Source organism: Neophocaena asiaeorientalis, unplaced genomic scaffold (assembly GCF_003031525.2).
Source record: "Neophocaena asiaeorientalis asiaeorientalis breed wild unplaced genomic scaffold, Neophocaena_asiaeorientalis_V1.1 scaffold92, whole genome shotgun sequence".
Classification (NCBI taxonomy): Eukaryota; Metazoa; Chordata; class Mammalia; order Artiodactyla; family Phocoenidae; genus Neophocaena; species Neophocaena asiaeorientalis.
In genome coordinates, this window is record NW_020174057.1 from 1150933 (window position 1) to 1174969 (window position 24037).

At 40.4% G+C, this 24037-nt stretch overlaps 1 protein-coding gene across 1 annotated transcript in view; it reads right to left on the reverse strand.

Annotated features, from left to right (window-relative positions):
- Positions 1 to 24037, reverse strand: part of CFAP54 (cilia and flagella associated protein 54) — a 288982-nt gene that overhangs the window by 259351 nt on the left and 5594 nt on the right. The window contains exons 2-6 of the mRNA XM_024754400.1: positions 20510 to 20615; positions 17341 to 17484; positions 13214 to 13385; positions 8450 to 8508; positions 443 to 586 (exon numbers count right to left, since the gene is read on the reverse strand). Coding sequence (XP_024610168.1) covers positions 443 to 586; positions 8450 to 8508; positions 13214 to 13385; positions 17341 to 17484; positions 20510 to 20615 — 625 coding nt within the window. The remainder of the gene's footprint in view (positions 1 to 442; positions 587 to 8449; positions 8509 to 13213; positions 13386 to 17340; positions 17485 to 20509; positions 20616 to 24037) is intronic.

Genomic DNA, 24037 nt, shown 5'->3' on the forward strand with positions numbered 1-24037 from the left:
GTTCAAATATTCAATCAAAAATATATATAGGAAAAGAGGAAAAGTAAGAAATAGAGTATACTAAATAAATGGTGGTAGGAAGCAGAGAAAAGCAAGACAAATGGATGGTAGGTGGCATGGAACACAGTAACTAAACAGAGAAAGAAAGTAGCTTGCATACAAGAATTCAATAAGGAAGGGAAGATATCGGAGATCTGATTCAGAAAAGGAGTAAAGACGGTAGAACTGAATAGAGAATAAAGGGGGAAACAGGAAGTGAAGCGAGAGACCAACAGAATGGAGAAGTCAAGCAAATTTCTGCAAATAAAGCCTGGGACTTTTGTCTTTGCTTCACTGCAATTCTTTGGGTTTTGTTTGTTTTCTTGCCGCTCATCTAAAGAAAAAAATGCTGAATATGTTGTATTTTTAAATACTGGCATCCACAGAGTTAAAAGTAGCGTACCTCTCCGTGAACACCAGCCTGGCAGTCATAGTAGCATTGGCAGACAGCGGTGTAAAGAGTAGCTCTCCACGTCAAGTACCTGATGGACAGAAGTGGGACCGAGGATTCCATACATACACTGGCCCACAGGAGATATTCCAAGGCCTGAGACAGAAAAAGGGCACAATAGAATGTCTTTTCATTTTAAGCTAATAATGCCGATTTTCATTTAATGTTATCAAATTATGAGTGGTGAGCCCAAGTTGCTGACTACTTAAACTAAAAATACCACAAATAATGAGTCAATTTAAAAAATAAGCATTTAAAAGTAAAAGAATTATCTCAAGAACTCAAAATCTCGAGTTAGCCATTTTAGAACGTCTTCCTTCTTAGCTCCTAAAATCCTATGAACTCAGCTTATTTTTATGAACATTTATCAAGTGTCAACAGTAGTCTAGGAGCTAATTCCAACAATGCAATTGTTATCAGCTGGTCTCAAACCAATGTATTATTCTGAAAATAAACTGGCATAACAGGGTAGGGAAAAACAGGAAAGGCTTACAATCTGGGGCCTGTGTACTTAGCAGAAACGGTCCAAGATTAGAATCAAAAAGACCTGGGCTTCAGTTCCAATTTTAACACCTAGTATCTGTGTCATTTTACTTCTCCAGACCTCAATTTTCTCATCTATAAAATGGATATTTTAGCACATCACTGCAGTACTATTATGGGAAGGAGATAATGTACATGATACACTAGGATGATTTTGATTCAATGTAAGCTGCCCATAAATAATGCCTATTACCAGTGTAATTATTCCGAAGGTACAAACTGAAACAAAATTTTGGGGAAGGGTCACCATTGTTATTGGCCCATCCGTTGGAATATATGTAAGAGCCTCTTGTGCTATTCTATCTACAGTTAAAGAACTTTTCCCCACAATCCCAGTGATAATCCTTTTTGGACATATTTTTCCCATAAAGCCCTGGGAAACACTATTTGAAACTGGGAAACACTATTTGATGATATGTATTCTGCAGTTAACTTTGTCAATATTTTCCTTTCTTTGAAAATATTCTAGGGACTTCCCTGGTGGCGCAGTGGTTAGGAATCTGCCTCCCAATGCAGGGGACACAGGTTTGATCCCTGGTCTGGGAAGATCCCACATGCTGCGGAGCAACTAAGCCCATGTGCCATAACTACTGAGCCTGCGCTCTAGAGCCCACAAGCCACAAATATTGAGCCCACAAGCTGCAACTACTGAAGCCTATGCACCTATGCTCCGCAACAAGAGAGAAACCACCACAAATGAGAAGCCCGCGCACCGCAACAAAGAGTAGTTCCCGCTTGCCACAACTAGAGAAAACCTGCGTGCAGCAACAAAGACCCAACGCAGCCAAAAAAAATATTCTAAAACCTCAAAGGGTAGCCAGGACATGGAAGCAACTTAAATGTCCATCAACAGAGGAATGGATAAAGAAGATGTGGTACATATATATACAACAGAATATTAGTCAGCCATAAAAAAGAACAAAATAATGCCATTTGCTGCAACATGGATGGACCTAGAGATTGTCATACTGAGTGAAGTAAGTCAGACACAGAAAGACAAATATCATATGATACAGCTTATCTGTGGAACCTGTAAAAAAAGGGGTACAAATGAACTTATTTACAGAACAGAAGTCAAGTCATGAATGTAGAAAACCAAATTATGGTCAACAGTGGATAAGGGGGGAGGGATAAAATGGGAGATTGGGATTGACACATACACACTACTATTTATAAAATAGATAACTAAGAAGAACTTGCTGTATAGCCTACTCAATACTCTGTAATGGCCTATATGGGAAAAGAATCTAAAAAAAAAAGAGTGGATATAGGTATATGTGTAACATTCACTTTGCTGTATACCTGAAACTAACACAACATAGTAAATCAACTATACTCCAATAAAAATTTTTAAAAAATAAAATTTCAGACGGTGAATGGACTGCATTGCCTTCACTTGATTGAACATTAGAAGGAATCTGGTCTCTGCTCCACATATTGCTATTAGAACTATTACTGGGATGGAAATAAGAATCTATGAGCAAAGTATCTCAGAATATCAAATTCTAAATTCTATCCATGGAAGTATCAGCCTTAACAAAGCAGTCTCCCAGGACTATTGGGATACTTCCTCACTTGTCTCCTTATCTTCTTAAACACCCCACTTCCTTAAGCATCTTCCTTAATCCACCAGAGTTATCCTTCTAAAATGCAAATAGAGTTGTGTCACTCTTGTGCTTTAAACATTCAGTGGTTCCCTATTGTCTATATAACAAAGTCAAACCCTTTATAGGGCTTTTTTTTTTAAACATCTTTATTGGAGTATAACTGCTGTACAATGGTGTGTGAGTTTCTGCTGTATAACAAAGTGAATCAGCTATACATACACATATATCCCCATATCTCCTCCCTCTTGCGTCTCCCTTCCACCCTCCCTATCCCACTCCTCTACGTGGTCACAAAGCACCGAGCTGATCTCCCTGTGCTGTGCAGTTGCTTCCTTTATAGGGCATTTATAGGGCACAACCTAGTCCCTGCCTTCCCCCACCCACCCCCATTACTCTTGACCTTGCATAGTATACTTAAAAGCTGGTCCAAAATACTTTCCATTCCACAAAACATCTTAATGGTCCAAATATGCATCTCTGCTCACTCTGTTCTCTCCTTCCCCATAAGACTGAGCTGAAACTCTACCTCCACTATTAGCAGTGGTACTTGGACAGTTAAACTCCACGAGCCTCAGGTTCTTCATCTGCAAAATAGGTATACCAGTAACTGTTTTATAGGATTGTTTTCATTAATACATGCTAAGTGCTTAGAACACAGTAAACACATACTAAGTGTTAGCTTTGCTAATGACAATGAAGACAAAGAAGGAGGAAGGGGGAGCATGGGGAAGACAGAGGAACAGGAGGAGGAGAAGGGGGAGGGAGAGCAGGGGAAAGAGAACTAGCTGTTGAAGAGGACTCTGCTAACATCCCTAAAGAGAAATGCCCTTTGCTTCAATTCTGCCTCTCCTGTAATTGTACTGTATGTATATACATGTGTATCTATACACTGTATACAATTTACATAGATTCTTACATACACATATATATGTCACATCCAGTTGCATTAATATGCTCCTGTGTGTGATTCCAAAACCTTACTCTGATCTCTTTGAAAATAACAACAGTGCCTTTTTTGTTTATATCCCCAGCACCTAGAGCAGTGCCAGGTACCTAGCAGATATTCCCAAGTGCTATTCAATGAATTCACTGAACAACCCTAAAGTCAGCAGAAACAACCAAGGGAGCGTTAACAAGTCGTCTAGATTCTCAAGAAAATAATGATAATAAATTTGGACAACAGAAAAAAGCTCCTCTTCCAATCACAAATTCAGCCTTCAATAACTGAGGAAATAATTAAGGAAAAATAAGTCTGTAGTAGTCAAACCCAATGTGAAAAGGCAAATCATCAAAAAGGTCCAGGAGCTTCACATGTATAAAGCAAACCCATCAGACTGACAAAGCATTTAACAGTAAAAACAGATGAAACACTGGTAACATTCAGACCCTATTACCATCTTTGGAGCCCTCAAAGACAATGTGTATAACACGTGTGCAAGCAGCTCAGCGGACATCTAGAAGAAAAAAGAAGCCTGAAAAGCCAGAACTCTCCACCGTCTGGTCAATTCTGAGTCCAGAGGAAAGGGGGCTGTTGGAAGCAGAGCGGGGTTTGACACAGACTTGTAATATTCTTTGCTATCCGCTGGGAAAGTAAGCTCATCCCACTAGAATGCAAGTTCACCTTAGGAAAGGGCCCTGTCTGTCTTGTTCACACTGTATCCCCAGCCCCCAGAATTTTATCTGGCATGTAGTAAACATGCAACAAATCTCTGCTGACTGACTGACTGAACTTCATTGAAAAGTTTCAGTTCATGATGCTAGACATGGACCTACTTCAGGTAATCACAGGATCAAAGGGTTGAAAATCTATCTAATTTCATCCCCTCCCCAACATCACTAGCACCACCACCTGATGTCCCACACCTTCCCCGCCCATGACTTTCCACCTCCAGTAACAAGGAACATGCCACGTGGCATAAGAAGACAATTCTAAACATGAACTTCTTTAATCTGAAATGCAATCCACCTTGATACACCTCTGGTGCATTCATCCTAGTTATGTCTTCTGGAACAGCACAAGACCACTCAAAACTCAACTTGCAAATCACCGCCTTCCATGAATCTGAAAGCACCTATGCAGCCTGCCCTCTCCCCCAGCTCTCTCTCCAGGAAAAAGATTCCCAAGCACTTCTATACCTCCCAGGACTGCACTTCCCTTTCCCATCATGGTTGGTCTTCCACGGCTTTGCTCCAGGTTGCCAAAGTCCCTTTAAAGTGTGTAACTAGACCATAGTGAAAGGAAACTCCCCCTCCCTGGTTCTGGAGACTATATCTCTACTAAGTTGGCCTGGGGTCGCTTTATGGCTGTTTTTGTTGCTGCTGCTGTCATCGTTTGCTGATTTTGCCACACAACTGATATGGAATTAACAGTCATCAAAACTCTTGAATTCCTCGTATCTGCTGCTCAGAAATCTTATTGTGGATTTTTACATTCAGGTTGTTGAATTTGGGGGGAGGTGGAATTAAACCATGTATAAATTCCCCCCCTTTATATCCATGTCTTTCCAAAGCTCTCAGGATTCCTGGTATTAGAAATTTCACATTTCAAAGTAAAAATAGCATCAGTGAACAGCTGTTCACATGATGTTTGGGTTTGGCCTCAGACTTAGCATCAAAGACCCTAAATCACAGATTTTAGTGCCAGAAGGGAGCTTAAAAGTAACCTAATCTGACTCCAAGAGACTAAACTGCTTGTAAGTGACAGAACTGGGGCTGAAATTCAGGTCTCTGGATTCCCAAGGGCAGCAGGATTCTTCCCACTACACAGGGAAACTATGACAAAAACGAGAAAAGCCATCATTCCACTTAGGGCTCTGAGAAACCATCATTCAGGTTTTAAAGATGAAATGCCATTTCCAAAAAAAAAAACAAACCCTCTTAATTTGTAGCATTTTTTCTTGCCCCTGAATTATTTCTATTAATAAAAACTTGATGATTTCAGGAGGACTATTGTCTTCATTAAAAAAAAAAAAAAAAAAAGCAACTTTGAAAAACCATATTACAGGAGCCTAGCAAAAGCATGGTTCAGGTGTCAAGTAGGAAAAACACACACACAATCAGCTGAGCCACAGGATGGCACTGCAGCGTCATTTATATCAACTCATACCCTTTGACGGAAAACACCGAGAAGCATTTCAAAGTCTGGACTTGAAGTTTATGTAACCATATGTGGACTGATCTGACAACCACTGTTCAAGCCACACACTTTACCAAACTATTTCAGTTTGGTAAATAGGGAAAACAGAAATCAACATTTTCTTAGAATAAATAGATTCTACTGAATTCTTTAATGTTTGCTGAGTACTATACTACAGTTGTAAATGCCTCAGAAGAAACTACAGCTTTTACCATGAAGGAAAGCAAACTGTCTTATGTCTTTAGGGAAAGAGGCTTAGAGAACTGCCCTCCCTCCATTCGCTAAGCTTATGCTGGTGACCTGCCTCAGCACAAAAGTGCTTCCCATTCGGGGAAAAGCCCTGGCCAGTCTTGGTCTTCAGGATGCCTTCAGTCATGTCAGAAAATATTTCAACATTATATCAGGAGCTCCCACACAACTCCTCCATTTGCAGAGATGAACCAAAATACGGTGGGTCATGGGATATGCCAACAGACACGCCTTATGCTAATGGTGTGGAGAGGCAGTACAGGGTGGCATTGGCTCTGGCCTCCCACTACATCTCTAACTAGATGTGTGACCTTGAGCGAATTAACCTTTCTAAGCCTCAGCTTCCTCGTCTATAAGATAAAGGTAATGATGGCACCTTCTCAAAGTGCTGGTGTGATGATTAAATGAGATAATATGGGAAAGTGCTTAGAAGCATACCATAGAGATGATAAGCATTCATTCGACAAAGGACAGTGATGGTGGTGGTATCCACCTCATAAGACTATTATGGCATTACTGTGTATGCAAAGCCCTTCGCACAGTACCTAACACAGAGTAGGGATTCAATAATAATAACAAATGGTAATCATAATTCCCAGCTCCTATAGGAATAGGACTTTAGATTGCTCTGGGGTGACATCAAGAAAAGCCTAAGGATTCCACATCTGTTTCTCCTTCTGTCTTTTGCTATAACAGACTTGAACTCTAAAGTAGCTACAGAATCAGGAGGATTCAGACGTGGCTGGACTGCCAAGGGCCTGTCCCCATTAAATGGACCCATCGAGTCCATTTATAGTCTCAGCTCAGGAATCAACTCGTCAGCTGTGGGTCTGTGAATTTCAGGGTGAAAATTAATTTCCTTGAAACTTATTATACTGAACAAACTGAAAGAATTTCACCCTGATCTGAAAGTGCCAACTGTACAGCCACCCACCACCCCCAAATTCTTGCATTCCTCACTCCCCCACTCCCATCCCACAAGATTGGGACATAGAACGATCCTCCTTCAGGCCTTCCTTATTTTGTCAGAGAAACTCAAGTTATATGAGGGGGAAAGAAGATGTCTTACAAAGGGTATAAATAAGAAATTATTTTAAGATGACTATCACGTTAAATTAAAATTCTCTCAGCATTAACAAGTACAAACGATAACAGTTAAATGTTGGCACAGACATCTCTGCCCTTCAAAGTTTTGCCAGACAAATGCTATAAGCAGACCAAACTATGATGGCTCCACGGAGCAGTATTTGTTGCTACAGCAAGTGCAACAGGAGATTGCAAATTCTTTTTAGGAAATCATCTGGAACTGGATAGAGAATCATTGGAATAGTCTGTAGGCCAAATTTACATTATACATGGGACAGTCTCCCCTCATTTTAAGTCACACTCAAAAAGCTGGCAGAGAGTTTGTTCAAGTCACTGTCAGTAATAGAGCTTTTAAATGCAAGGAACAAAACAGAGAGAGAACACCCAATTAATGTTATCCATTAAGCATGCAAATATCTTTGCTTCTATCTATTTTTTAAGCATTGTCAACTTTTAAGATACTTGGCTGTGTTTTGAGGAAATAAGGAAAAAATATCTGTCCCGAGCGTTAGAATATTCAGAGCAAGGTTTTGCATGCAATTGAGAAGACTAAAGTAGTAGTGTTGCAAATGCCAGAAAGAACTCAAGCATGGTCTCAAGGAGAGTATATTTTCCCTTCTTGGCCTACATTCCAATGACTGGACAGTGAACACAGGGAGTAAACGTCTCCTGCAGACAGAGGTGCTACCAACATGGTAAGGAAGTCAACAGAAGTGTCAGCCACTTCCTCGAGCTGAAACCAAGCAGTAAGTACTGGTCAGTGAGAATCTTACTGTAAAACAAAGTCAGCTCAAAACTGGGATATAGTTTAAGAGTTTGTTCACCCAACTAGTGTCTGGACCATAAGTACAGTCCAGCTCTTCAAGCAAAATGCAGTCCAAGCTCCATAACAAGACATAAACAGGCTAACCATAGTTTATCACCCAAACCAGCACATTTTTAAAAGTGAAAGTAGGCACTATTAATACTTACTCCAGGACAACAGGCATAAAACAGGACTGTCTTGGGCAAGCTAGAATGGATGGCCACCCTCCCTAGAGATACAGTTATCAGATGGATGTTCAGTAACGTATTGACAAGTTATGACTAATTTGAGAGACTGAAGGGCACTGGAGAAATACCTATCAATTTTAGAAATTCTTTCTTCTCATTAATACTTTATTGTCTACATTTTTACATGATCATATTAAAGGAAAACTAAAAACAGTAAACCTATGTAAATTCACTAAATTTTGTTATATAATTCACAAATTTTCTTTGTTTAGTATGCAATGCTAACAAAAGTCTTAAGAAAGCCAGGAATTACAGGGGAAGATATTTTGTCAGTAAATTCCATACCTTAGAAGAGTGACCTACGATCATCAGTTTTCTGCAAATGGTGTAAATGTAAATGGTACCTAGATGGAGAAAAAGATTAACATGTTTTACAGTCAAATGATGAAATTTTACATTCCAATTTCTGCAGTTTAAGTTGGTAGCTCCCAAAACAAGTGATTTTCTCATCAGAAAATCTGATACTGGCCAGAGAGTTATAATCTTTTTTGTAACTTGTAGCCAAATTACTGAAAGAACTAATATGACCATATTTTATATATGTTGAAACAGGAATCTTTTAGTCTCTTTTTTTTTTTTTCGGTACGCGGGCCTCTCACTGTTTTGGCCTCTCCCATTGTGGAGCACAGGCTCCAGATGCACAGGCTCCGCAGCCACGGCTCACAGGCCCAGCCACTCCACGGCATGTGGGATCTTCCCGGACTGAGGCACGAACCCGTGTCCCCTGCATTGGCAGGCAGACTCTCAACCACTGCACCACCAGGGAAGCACCTCTTTTAGTCTCATTTTAAAGGCAGTTTAAGTTTTGAAATATATTGAACAAAAGAGTATTTTAGTAGCATAATTTATGTACTTTGTGGTTTTATTAATTCACATAAAATGTTATGGGTTCCCATGGTTTCCTCACAGTTGAAAAACTGAAGATTTATCTCCAAATAAGACTAGAATACACATTTAATCAGATGGCACACAATACACAAGAAGGAAACTCATAATTTAAAACTCATAATGCATAAAAGGTTGTATTATATTCATTCACTGTCTCATATAATATTTACCCCATTATTAAGGTACGTCCCATAAGCACTCTAATGAAAAACGCCATTTCCAGCTCCTATTTAAGATCATTCAAGTATGATTTTGTTTTAAAATCAAGCCACTAATTAAATGAGGACAGAAGACTATTTTATGGCAGCATTTGGAGGACGAGTGGGGAATGACATCACCATATATCCTTCTGTATACAAAGGACATTATCAGGCTATAAACATAACCCAAAAAATAGTATAATACCATGCTTTAAAAAGGCGTGTAATTATAATGACAATCAATCTAAATATTTTCTATAAAATATCTCATCTAAAATTCATAACCACCAAAATTCAATTCCAAATCCTATGTTCACGTTTAAACTTTAAAAGCTTCTGAGAAAACAGCATCTGCTCCAAAACACACATCCCTTGATTAAAATACATCTGCAAGCATAATAAACATTACACAAATCAGTGACCAAAAAGTACTGAACAGAATCTTAAACACTTAAAGTACCATAAAGTTCACAGAGAGTACAAGTCCCCCACATTCTTAGTGTGCCTGCTCCCATGACAGAGAGTTGTTTATCTCATGTAAGATCCACTGGGGGAAAAAACCACTCAGCTAGTAAGAGCTCAAGCTCCGCATTCTCATCTCGACTTGGCTTTGTTGACCCAACTGTGTAACTGTGTTTTCAGGGAAAAAAAAAAAAGTCACCAAGTAAGGATATGCATAGGAAACACATGACTCTCCACAAAACACGTGATTCAGGTGTAAGCCAGAAGCCCAAACATTCAGCAATGGGACCTGTGGGATTTCAGAAAGCCCCAGGAGACCGCCCTCAAGAATAACAAGGGCCCTCTGTATTTCAAAGATGTGCCTTTAACCTTTGCAGCCCTAGTGCACCCTGACTATAACAGAATCCTTCTCTGATGGTTCAGGATCTTGGCATGGCTCACAGATTCCATGGCAGGAGCCCGATGGAGAGAGTACATGGTACAAAACAGAGCACAGACTAAACCTTTACGTTCTCAGGCTATCTTTGCAAGCTGGTTTGATTTTTAACCAAATCCCTAATACAGAGTTTATTGCCTTGTCACGTGACTCCTTTTCATCTAAGATAGCCACCACCAAAATAATCTTGACTATTTGAGGGTTCAAATGAGTTGGGTTCAGGTTAGTTGAGATGTCAGATGTTATCCAACATTCATTTACCCAGTTAGATTTTGTGAAAGAACGAAGACTGGTTAAATATCTTAAAAACAAGGGTGTGTGTGTATAATAGTCAATTAAAAGAGTGTTAACGTCTAACTGGAAAGGTCAAATGTATTTTGAGAAACTGACTGCAGGTCAATTAATTTTTTCGTGACTTAAATTCCAAAGTTTTAAAACTACAAGCTCTTTGCACTTGTTAATCTCCCAGTTGGAATGCCCTTCCCCCAAACACCCAGATGTCTCAGTCAGGTGTTTACTCCAAGGGCAGCTCATCTCAGATGAGGCCTACCATGACCACTCCACTTAAAACTGCAGCCCGGAACGTCCCTGGTGGCGCAGTGGTTAAGAATCTGCCTGCCAATGCAGGGGACATGGGTTCGAGCCCTGGTGTGGGAAGATCCTACATGCTGCGGAGCAACTAAGCCTGTGCACCACAACTACTGAGCCTGAGCTCTAGAGCCCGCCAGCCACAACTACTGAGTCCTCATGCCACAACTACTGAAGCCCGTGTGCCTAGAGCCCGTGCTCCACAACAAGAGAAGCCACCGCAATGAGAAGCCCGCGCACCACCACAAAGAGTAGCCCCCACTCACCGCAACTAGAGAAGGCCTGTGCGCAGCAATGAAGACCCAATGCAGCCAAAAAAATTAAAATAAAATAAATAAATCTTTTTTAAAAAATAAAATAAACTTGCAGCCCAGCCCCAGCCCAGCCAGTGCTCTCCCTAACCCCTTTCTCGGCTTTACTTTCCTCCATAGCACCATCACCATCTGATACATCACTTAGTCTTGACTTGTTCATCATCTCCCTGAAGCATTATGTAAGCATGAGAACAGGGTTTTTGTCTGTCGTCCACTACTGTATCCCTAGCATCTAGAACAATGCCTGGCACTTAATAAGTTTGAGATGAATTAACTAAAACAGGAACAGCAGTTAATGACACTAAGTATATATAACTCCCACAATCCAGGAACCTCACTCCTGGGCATAAGTCCCAGAAAACTCTCACATAGGTCTATAAAAGGACAGAGGCAAGGATATTCACTGCAGAATTATTTGCGCAGTTAGACAGGCAGGGCAAACCAGGTGCCCATCCCTACGGGTGCATAGCTATCTGCCAAATACAATTCAGCAGGCAGTGTTAACAAACTAGGTTTACATATAGCAACACGGCTAGATTCTAAAACCATAGTGCTGAGCTGGAAACTATTTAGGAAACAGGATAAAATCTAGAACACGATGTCATATGTATAAGGAAAAAGCACACACCAGAAAAAGCATGTAGAAGATACAGAAATCGTTCAGTCTTTTTTTTTTAAGAATATTGGGGGGTTTTGTGTGTGATCTGAAAAGGGTTTCAGACAGGTGCATCATTTCCACCTTTCAAGCAAAGCCTGACGGCAGGGCCCAACCCTCAGGCCTATCACTCCTTCCTGAGTACAGAAGCTCTGCCTGTTCAATCCCTGCCAAGATGTGTGAGCAATCCAGGTGCAGAGACAGCCGTGGCAACTCTGAGGATGAGGAGGCCCAAAAGCTTAACAATCACTGGACTGAAAAATGTCTTCCAGAGTCAGCCTTATCTCTGGTAGCAAATGTAAGGTCTAATTACAATCAAAATGTCAAATTATTTGGGGAGATCAAGGAAGTAAAAGGCTAGGAAATGTACTGTCAGTTGCCATGGATGAGAGAAAATCCAATATGTTTTCTTCCAGGTTATTCTGCCCTGGTCTTAGGCACACAGAACACACTGTCATTATTCTTCTTTCAGGAATATGTTATCCAGAAAACAATACTGTAGGCGACTCACCAGGCGACTCATCGTAACTTCAAATTGTAACTTTAAAGAGAATTTTAGTTGAATTTAAATTGTAAGTCTTAAAAGGAAAAAACAAATGCTACATTTTGATAGATAAGATTCGTTTCATGAGACATATATAATACATATATAATGCATATATATGTACATATGTGTATCTGTACAATGCATATATATGTACGTAAATACACTATACACATACATACATGCACGTTCTCAGAGCTCCTCACTCAAAATCAAGTAGGACAAGAAGGCTGATGCATAGGAAGCCCTGGTCATTGGCCAAAGTATTCATGGAGAGGACCAATAAATGGATGATGCTTAGAAACAATCTAACCTGTCCTCCGATCCTTCCCCATTTATATTTACTTACTAACTGTGGTCCCTATTTTGTATATATGTGAAACTGATTATCCCCACAGCCTCTGACCCTCCCTTGAGCAGAAAACCCACAGACACGCTGTATAAGTCCCTGCTCATAAGGACAAACTGAAATATAATAAAAATGTAAAAAAGCCCGCAAGTATCCTATTAGGAAATAACATCTTTATTAAATTGCTTTATAATGGTGTGTTAGTTTCTGCTTTATAACAAAGTGAATCAGTTATACATATACATATGTCCCCATATCTCTTCCCTCTTGCGTCTGCCTCCCCCCTCCCACCCTCCCTATCCCACCCCTCTAGATGGTCACAAAGCACCGAGCTGATCTCCCTGTGCTATGCAGCTGCTTCCCACTAGCTATCTATTTTACGTTTGGTAGTGTATATATGTCCATGCCACTCTCTCACTTTGTCCCAGCTTACCCTTCCCCCTCCCCATATCCTCAAGTCCATTCTCTAGTAGGTCTGCATCTTTATTCCCGTCTTGCCCCTAAGAGGAAATGAACATGTTTTAAATCACAAGGTAATCAAGTCACCGTCAAACTTAGTATTTAAATACCTTTCTGAAAGACACAATGAAAAATAAAAGACACTGACATATACCATTGAATATAATCCAGCAAAGTTGCTCCTGTGGCAAAGCCACCTGCATGATGAGCCTTAAGGAGGACAAGATGTGCAGACACTGGGCCACAGATTCTTTATTCTGCAGGTTCACGTCACTGTCACAGACCAGCTGGTAGTTGCAAATATTTCTGCCACTTAAAGCATGAAACTGAAACACATGAGGAAAAGAAAAAGAATATAAATAACGTTTATGCAACTTAGGAAAGCACTTCTTAAAGTGTACAAAACTAAATGGAAATGATTCTTCTTAATTGATTCAATAAATTAGTAGAGGTTAATAGACTGAATGTTTGTGTCCTCCCAAAATTTATATGTTGCAACCTCGCCGTCTGTCTTATGGGGACACAGGGGGAATCAGGCCCTTATCAGACACTGAATTTTCCAGCACCCTGATCATGCATTTCCCAGTCTCCAGAACTGTGAGCAATAAATGTTGTTTAAGCCATCCAATCTCTGGATTTTTGTTACAGCAGCCTTATTGGACTAACATATGGAAAGAAACATGGTAAAATAGGTTTCTTCAAAGCATTCATTTAGTTAAGATCATCTTTCCTTAGTCAAAAAAATTTTCAAGAGCAAAAAAAAAGTACAAAATCCTACTTCCAAGAATATAGAATTGAATCAATTTTTGTAAAGCCCCACAATGGCATGTTAACATATTAATTCAGATGTAATTATTACCATTTACACAATTCCTTCAGCAAATGTTTGCTGACCACCTCTGTTTGCCACACGCTAAGCAACAGGGAGTCAAAGATGAGGAAGACAAGGCTCTTGACAGAGGGAAAAGTGTTCCAGGCACACACAGTGTTAGGAGTGCTTGAGGTGCCTGCTGTGGTCACTGATTTGAAAGTCTTTTTTAAAGTTGGATGAGAAGGTTTAAGATAAATTAGGCTATAGAGGTGGTCCATGGTCAGGACATGGAGAGCTTCCACACCATTGCAAGGAATATGGACTACAGCAAAAGGGCAAATCCAAAGAGCAATGGAGTACAATTATTTGATTTACACTTTAGAAATTAATTCTGACAAAAGTGTGAAAGATGCAAAGCAGATGGAGGACAAAGCTACATGCAGGAGCTAGGAGAGATCAAAGGCCTGTGAGGTTGTCCTGAGAAACCATAATTCAAGAAGAGTCATGTACCACAATGTTCATTGCAGCTCTATTTACAACAGCCAGGACATGGAAGCAACCTAAGTGTCCACTGACAGATGAATGGATAAAGAAGATGTGGCACATATATACAATGGAATATTACTCAGCCATAAAAAGAAACTAAATTATTTGTAGTATGGTGGATGGACCTAGAGACTGTCATACAGAGTGAAGTAAGTCAGAAAGAGACAAACAAATACCATATGGTAACACATATACGTGGAATCTAAAAAAAAAAAAATGTTCTGAAGAACCTAGGGGCAGGACAAGAATAAAGATGCAGACGTAGAGAATGGACTTGAGGACACGGAAGGGGGAAGGGTAAGCTGGGACGAAGTGAGAGAGTGGCATGGATATATATACACTACCTAATGTGAAATAGATAGCTAGTGGGAAGTAGCCACATAGCATAGGGAGATCAGCTCGGTGCTTTGCGTCCACCTAGAGGGGTGGGACAGGGAGGGTGAGGCAGACACAAGAGGGAAGAGATATGGGAATATATGTTTATGTATAGCTGATTCACTTTATTATACAGCAGAAACTAACACACCATTGTAAAGCAATTATACTCCAATAAAGATGTTAAAAAAAAAAAAAAAGAAGTGGGAGGTAAAAGAGCAGAGTGGTCTGCAACAGTTTCCTGCTTGGGTTACTGGCTGGAGCCAATTATGGAAGAAAAAAAGATGAGTTCAGTTTTGGACACGACGAGTGTGAGATCTTTATGATGTTAACTGGATAGAGTTCGGAAGAGAGATTTTGGCTAGAGAATCATCAGTACTACTGGGAGTGGAGAGTCCTGGTAACACAAATGAGCCTTACTCTACCAGGCAGACTTCGTGCTTGTATACATGTAAGCTATTTCTAGCCACCATGTAGTTGGATTCACAGCTAGGGAGGCTGAGTGGAAATGGAAGCAGAATAATTCAACAGTGTCAGAGAGAGATACGGAAGCCTGGGTCAGGGTGATACAGGAGGGGCCTTAAAAATTCAAACTTTTCATTCAGCACTCTTCCCAATGGGGCACTGAGATATTACAGTGTATAAGAAATATGGATTTGGTCATTCAGTTGGCCAAAATATATTTCTCATACGTATCTGGTCTTCATCCACAGTTCCTAGCTCTCCGAAAACCCTTGGAATTTCCTAAGTGTTAAGAGTGACAAAGATACGTTCTGCTGTGTTCATGAGGTACTTTTGTAAAGTGCCTAAGGATGGAGGTTAGCTGCCTGTGGAGCCAACCATGTGATTAGAGGTTTAGCACTTTCAGTCCCAGCCCCTGACCTCCAGGGAAGGGGGGAGGGGCTGGAAGTTGAATCTATCACCAATGGCCAATGATTCAATCAATCATGCCTATGCTATGAAATCGTCCATAAAAACCCAAAAGGATGGGGCTTGGGAAGCTTCCAGGGTGATGAACAGGTGGAGGTGCTGGGAGAGTGCTGTGTCTGCAGAGACCACTGAAGCCCGGCACCCTTTCCCCACGCCTTGCTCTATGTATCTCTTCCCTCTGGCTGTTGCTGAGTTATATTATATCCTTTTATAATAAACCTGTAATCTAGTAAGTAAAATGTTTCCACGAGTTCTGTGAACCACTGCAGCAAATTATCCGGCCCAAGGAGGGGGTCGCGGGAACCTCTGATTTATAGCCAGTCAGTCAGAATTACAGGTAATGACCTGAGCTTGCAACTGGCATCTGAAGTGGGAGGGGGCGGTTTGTAAGACTGATCCCTTAACCTGTGGGATCTGACACTGTCTCTGGGTAGACAGTCAGAATAGAGTTGAACTGTAGGACATCCACCTGGTGTCCCAAGAATTATTTGTTGGTATCAGGATGCCCACCCGCCCCCGCCATACAATTTAGGCACCCACTCACATTGCACAGTGTCCTCATTCACACACCTACGTCACAGGCAAACTGAACGTGCCTTCAACGATGCTTGATCTTTTCTGCTTATTAAACCACATGTTGTTTCCAAGGCCTAGAATAATCATTAAATTTGGAATAACAGGGCTTCCCTGGTGGCGCAGTGGTTGAGAGTCCGCCTGCCGATGCAGGGGACACGGGTTCGTGCCCCGGTCCAGGAAGATCCCACATGCCGCGGAGCGGCTGGGCCTGTGAGCCGTGGCCGCTGAGCCTGCGCGTCCGGAGCCTGGGCTCGGCAACGGGAGAGGCCACAACAGTGAGAGGCCCGCGTACCGCAAAAAAAATAAATAAACAAATAAGTAAAATAAATTTGGAATAACATAGCCTTGCAGTCAGACTGATTAGGGTTCAAACACCAGCTCTGCCCACTGCTTTAAGAGGGCTGGATTTCTCACGCTCCAATAAGCCTCAGTTTCTTCATCTGTAAAAGAGGCATAATAGTACCCGTCTCTTAGGACTGCAATGAGGCTGCAAGATAACAATTCATATGATGCATTTAGAAGACTACCTAGCACATGGTAACTGCTCTACCAGTGACTCACTGGTAGCAATCAACATAATAATACTGGTATAGTAGAAAAAAGCATAAAATTTCTTTTGTATCCAAAGATCTGTTTCCTCTCCAGAGCCACTACTTATTATACTGTGTGATTAGCTTTCGTTTTGTCTCTTGTACAATAGGGATAATAACAGTATCTAACTCATAGAGTTATTGTGAGGATCCAATGTTTTCTAAAGTACTTTGTAGACTAAAAGCATTCTACCAATACTAGTTATAATAATAATAATAAATACTGTCTCCTGGATGAATAAGTGATTATAGTGACACAATCTCCAAAGCATCTTTACAAAATTTAATAAGTGCACTTTCTCATCCAGCACAGAAAATATTTATTAAGTAACTTACAGCACACAAGTAAATACCATGCTAAGCAAATGAAAGACATTTAGAAGCTGTCAAGTAAAGGACAGACTATTGCATAATCATAAATGGTAGCTATTTTAGCTACTGCTTTCATCTTACCGTATGCACAGCACTTTTGTCTTCAAAGCCTTTTGGAAAAAAGACGCTTTTGAATTGGTTCACATCTGCTTTATTCTCGTCAAAGTTGATGCTGAACTGCTGAAGATATCTCCCATAGCACTGTAAAAGGGCCAATTTATATTCCTGAAATAAAAAGAGGACTTGATGAAGGTTTCAAAATATCCTTTTGCTTATCATTATTAAAATTAGGTAACATTCATATTATTCTTAATAGTGTCAATGTTGATTATTACTATTACTGCTATTACTATCACCATGACACCATTATCACTACTATTTCCAAACTTAACAGACATTGTGCTTGGCAACGCGTGTGCATTATTTCATTTAATTCTCCTCACAACAAGCCAATTATGAGATGAGACCATCATGACCTCAAAGATGGGAATATTCACCAGGGCACTGTGTGTGGTAATAACCTGGATATACTCAAAAACCAAAGGTTTAACCTCAACAGATCATGGTAACCCACAAACTCAGTGAGAGAGGTAGAGGAGTTGTATAACCAGCCCTGCTTCTCTGATACTTCCTAAGCTCCAAAAAAGAAAGAATGAGTAGGAGAGGGCAGAAAGGGAGGGACAAAAGGGGAAGGAGGAAGAAAAGAAGGGAGGGAGAAAAAAGGAAGGAAAGAAAGGAGAAGAGAAAAATGCAGGGGATGAGCTGGCTCATCTGTCGACGGTCTCTTAAATTATATCAGGATGAATCAAAGAAGTCTAAGCTGCTATGATTCTTGTTAGTTCTAATTCATGCTTACATTCCAATTACAAAGTCAGATGCCTCATTTCTGAAGCCCACGGGGCACAGTTGACCTGGAGAGTTTCAGGGCGGTGGATGTGAGCAGGGTTTTACATATGACTCAGCTGCAACCCTTTCTCTGCTTCCTCCCCTGCAACTGTGTTTCCAGGAAAAGCCGCTGCCCTGGGTGTGAACTGCCTATTGGGTGACCTCGCCCCTCAGGAGGCACCACAGTCAAATGCTGTTTTGTTTCTATTTCTATTGACTTGTTTGTAACTTGCTCACTGATTAATTCTGAATCTTTTCGCTCTAACTTGATTCACATAATGAATTCAAATCTAGGTTCAAAACAAGCGTGGTCCAACAAGATGAGTTCTACTGTAACTAAAATAAAACGAGATTCTAGAAACAAAAGTAACCACACAAGTTTGTTTCCAGGATTACAAATACCTTTACCGGCCCACTTTCCCATCACTGAAAAGTAGTTAAAACCTTTTCTTTGTTCCTCTAAGTAAATTTGTAAATATCTTACCTGAAATATTCTGAATCCTTAGCCACTATCCAACATCAACTTGCTTTATCAACCTGTAAAATGCTCCTTCTTCTTCCCTCCACCCACCTGGATACTCCTCAAACCACCCCAAACTGGGCTGTGTATCACCAGCTTCTTATTATGTTGAGAAGAAGCATAAAAAATATGGGGGGCACGCCTCTAATTCTGGTCAAAACTATTATTCCACTTCACATGAATGTAGCTTACAAGTTGGATCTCACCTGGGGCTTTTTTCTGTGGTTTTCCAAATTCCGTATGGTCCAATTACATGGAGCTAAGATGATTCTCTAATTTCGGCAGCAGAAAATATACCTTAGTGCTTCCTTATGAAAGTTCCTCCACATCTTAGCCTCTATTTGGTAACTTTCCCTCCCAGACCAAAAAGATTCAAGTCCAGAAAATAGAATGGAGGAGGGAAATGAAGCTGAGAAACTGTAGATTGAGGAGACTTGAAACTGCCCCCACGGAGTTAACAGAAGCTCATGACAAATAGAAATTCGTAAGCTTGTCTTACAGAACAGATAAGGGAACGGCTTGGAAAGGAAGGAAAGAAAGAAATTTGTGAACTACCTACACTGATTAAGCCCGCTGTAGTTTTGTTTTTCCCTCTTTCTGTTTTCCTCTCTTAAATTACATAACTTCCCAGCTTCACTCAGCTCAGCCGTGTCACAGGAACTTGAAGTCAGCTCTTGCCCACGGCAAGCCGGCTGGGGCTGGTTGGGACCACCGACCCTAAAACTGGGCCTGCGCAGGTGTCCCTTGAATGGCCTTTTGACGTCAGAGGCTGGAAAACTCCGCCCTCCGGTCCTGCTAAACGCCTCCATTTTGAATACACAGAAGCACGTAGCCCAGATGCACCTGCGCAGAACACCGACTACCTCACCATTTTCCCTACCGGCAGTAATCTTTCCCCGTGCCTAAAACCACTCTGCTTATATCTCGTAAATATCCCAACTCCCTCGCCTTAGGGGAGGCGGATCTGAGACTCGTTCTTCGCTTGGCTGCCTTGTGAATAAACTCTGCTGCAAACCTCAGCGGCTCAGCATTTGGCTTTCTCTGCATGGGGAAAATGGACCTGGCTCGATAACAAACTGAATACTGCTGGTGTCTGGCGTAAAATCACTTTGTATAAAATAACTCTTGGTCCAAGGATCCCACGTGTGCCAAAGGCTCATATTTAATTTGAAATAATTTGGGCCTGTGCCAGACCTTAGGGGGAAAATTTACATTTTCGTTCACTGAAAACCCAGCCATGGTGTGGTCTTACCAAACTAAGTCCATGAATCCACAGCAATCCAATACTTCCGCATTGATATAGAACTAGAAAAAGGGCACAAACTCGGTTGGAATACAACACTGAGCAAGAAACAGGGTATGTATGGAATGACCGCTGTAATTACTGATACGTACAGCAAAATGTAAAGGAGCTGAAAGTCATTAAAACAAGGCACCCGGAAGCAAGCAACATAGCAGCAAGGCCAGGAGCGCTGAGAGCTGTCTGCTGGGCAAGGCCAGCCATGTGAAAAACAACAGGAAGTGGTGTCTGGGCTCCTTTGTGTAAGGTAGGAACATGATGACTCAGCATTTCCTGTCGGGCGCCTACCACACCCTCTGTTAACTAGGGGCTGTGCTTATGCTCCGCCAACCATCTTTCTGTTCAGGACTCTCTCAGCTCTGGAGAATCCCAACCACAAAATTTTAGAGTGAACACTGGTTACTGTGCCTCATTAAAATTTGTATGTATTCCCTTATATATTTCTAAGAAAAAAATCAAATCATGTAAAATAGGAATGGTATCAAAAGGATAATAATTAGCCAAATGAGTTTCACTTGGGCTCTTTCTACTCCGGAGGTACTTACTTTCATTTCACAAAGTCTATCTCCAACCTTCAGAAGCTTTTCGTTGTAATAGGCAGCTGGCAGCCGGGGGGCGTATTTTGTCCAGATATTAAACAAAGAGGTGGCACTGTAAAAATTATAAAGTAAAATGATATCCTCAAAGTCAGCAGGAAACCTAAATTAGCAATCAATCCTTAAAAGCTTACCTTGTGCTCTTTTTTTTTAGGTATTCAGGTGGGATTTTTTATAAATTTATTTATTTTGGGTGCGTTGGGTCTTCCTTGCTTAGCACAGGCTTTCTCTAGTTGCGGCGAGCAGGGATTGGGGGCTGCTCTTCGTTGTGGTGCGTGGGCTTCTCATTGCAGTGGCTTCTCGTTGTGGAGCAGGGGCTCTAGGCGCCCGGGCTTCAATAGTTGTGGCATGCAGGCTCAGTAGTTGTGGTTCGTGGGCTCTAGAGCGCAGGCTCAGTAGTTGTGGTGCACAGGCTTAGTTGCTCCGCGGCATGTGGGATCTTCCCAGACCACGGCTTGAACCCATGTACCCTGCGTTGGCAGGCGGATTCTTAACCACTGTGCCACCAGGGAAGTCCATGGTCTTTTTAATGTGTTTTATTGTTAATGTCTAATTATCAATAAACGTAATTATGGTTAAAAGTATTGTTTCCTTTATACCAAGCACTGATAGTTCTTTATATGCATTTTTAATGATTTTATTTTTTTAATTTTACTATTTTTTATTGGGGTATAGTTTATTTATAATATTATGTAAGTTTTAGATGTACAACATAGTGATTCACAATTTTTAAAGGCTATACTCCATTTATAGTTATTATCAAATATTGACTATATTTCCTGTGCTCTACAATATATCCTTGTAGCTTATTTATTTTATACATAGTAGTTTGTACCTCTTAATCCCCTACCTCCATCTTTTCCCTCCCCGCTTCTAGAACAAACCACTAGTTTGTTCTCTATGTCTGGGAGTCTGTTTCTTTTTTGTTATATTCACTAGTTTGTTGTATTTTTTAGATTCCACATATAAGTGATATCATACAGTATTCGTCATTCTCTGTCTGACTTCTTTCACCTAGCATAATGCCCTCCAAGTCTATCCATGTTGTTGCAAATGGCAAGATTTTATTCTTTGTTATGGCTGAGTAATATTCCATTGTGTGTGTGCGCGCATGTGTGTGTGTGTGTGTATCACATCTTCTTTATCCATTCATCTGTTGAAGGACACAGGTTGTTTCCATATCTTAGCTATTATAAATACTGCTGCTATGAACATTGGGACTATACTCTTTGTATGCATTTTTTTTAATTGACTTTATTTTTTAGAGTAGTTCTAACTCCACAGAAAAACTGAGCAGAAAGTATAGAGATTCCCTGTATACCCCCATCTCCCACATGGGCACAGCCTCCTACATTATCAACATCACCCACCAAAGTGGTACATTTGTTACAATTAATGAACCTACACTGACACATCATTATCACCCACTGTCCATAGTTTACATTAGTGTATATCCTTGGTGTTGTCCATTCTATGGGTTTGGACAAATGTATAATGACACGTATCCACCATTGTATCATACAGAGTAGTTTCACTGCCCTAAAAATCGTCTGTGCTCTGCCTGTTCATCACTCCCTCCCCACTAACCCCAGGCAACCATTGAACTTTTTACTCTCTCCATAGTTTTGCCTTTTTCAAAATGTCATATAGTTGGAATCATATATATGTAGCATTTTCCGATTGGCTTCTTTCACTTAGTAATCTGCATGTAAGATTCACCCATGTTTTTTCCATGGCCTGATAGCTCATTTTCTTTTAGCATTGAATAATATTCCATTGTCTGTATATACCACAGTTTATCAGTTTACTTACTGAGAGACATCTTGTTTGCATCCAAGTCTTAGCAATTTGAGTAAAGCTGCTATTAACATCCATGTGCAGATTTTCATATGGACATAAGTTTTCAGCTCCTTTGGGTAAATACCAAGGATCACAACTGCTGGATTATATGGTAAGAGTGTGTTCAGTTTTGTAAGAAAACATCAAGCTGTCTTCAAAAGTGGCTGTACCTCTTTGCATTTCCACCAGCAGTGAATGAGAATTTTCCTATTGACCCACATCCTTGTCAGCATTGTTCTGGATTTTGGTCATTCTAATAGGTGTGTAGTAGTATCTCATTGTTTTAACTTGCATCTTTCTGATAACATATGATTTAGAGCATCTTTTCATATATGTATTTGCCATATGTATGTCTTCCTTGGGTAGATGTCTGTTAAGGTTTTTGGCTCATTTTTTAAATCAGGTTGTTTGTTTTCCTAATGCTGAGTTTCTAGAGTTCTATGTATATTTTGGATAGTAGTCCTGTCAGATATGTCTTTTGCAAGTATTTTCTCCCAGTCTGTGGCTTGGCTTTCATTTGCTTGACAGTGTCTTTCACAGGGCAGAAAATTTTAATTTTAATGAAGTCCATTTTATCACTTCTTTCTTTCATGGATCATGCCTTTGGTGTTGTATCTTAAAAGTCATTGCCAAACCCACGGTCATCTAGATTTCTCCTACATTATCTTCTAGGAGTTTTACAGCATTGCATTTTACATTTAGGTTTGTGATCCATTTTGAGTTAATTTTGGGGAAGGGTGTAAAAGTCTGTGTCTAGATTCAATTTTTCACATGTGCATGTCCAGTTGTTCCAGCACTATTGTTAAAAAGACTGTCTTTGCTCCATTGTATTGCCATTACTCCTTTGTGAAAGACCAGTTGACTATATTTATGTCAGTCTGGGCTCTTTATTCTGTGCTTTTGATCTATTTGTCCATTCTTTTGTCATACCACGCTGTCTTGGTTAGTGTAGCTTTATAGTAAGTCTTGAAGTCAGGTAGTGTCAGTCCTCCAACTTTGTTCTTCTTCAGTATTGTTTTGCCTATTCTGGGTCTTTTGCCAACATGAATATTTTTCATTTCATTTTCATAACAACTGAGATGGGTAATATTAGTATCCAAAATATACAGTTGATGAAACTGAGGCAGGGTGCATCTATGCTCGTAGCCAGTATATTACTGGGCCTTCCAGTCCTCTGGAATATGAACTCCCTGAGGGCAAGGACCTCATGTATATTATTCATTGCCCAGCCCCCAAGAGTAGTGAATGTCTAGTATATGTCAGTACTCAATACATACTTGTTGAAAGAATGAATGAATGAATATAAACGACTAGGGGAAATAATTCCTTGTTCTTATTTTTTTTGCTTTTCTATAGAGAGTTCCAGGGTTCAAATACCTGGTCAGTTTAGGGCTATGCTTCCTACATGGTTTCTGATCAGAATTCAAAGGGTAGCAGATCACTGCCTGTTTTGTTCACTCATTTAGTTAATATTTACTCCTTCCCCCTCTCTCTCGGAAATTATTAATGCTTCTAGGAAAAATCCAAATTTCTCTTAGCAGTCGTCCAATCCTATCTCATAAATTTCTAGAAAAGAATGGTGTTATGGACTGAATGTGTGCGTCCCCTCAAAATTCATATGTTGAAGCCCTAATCCAC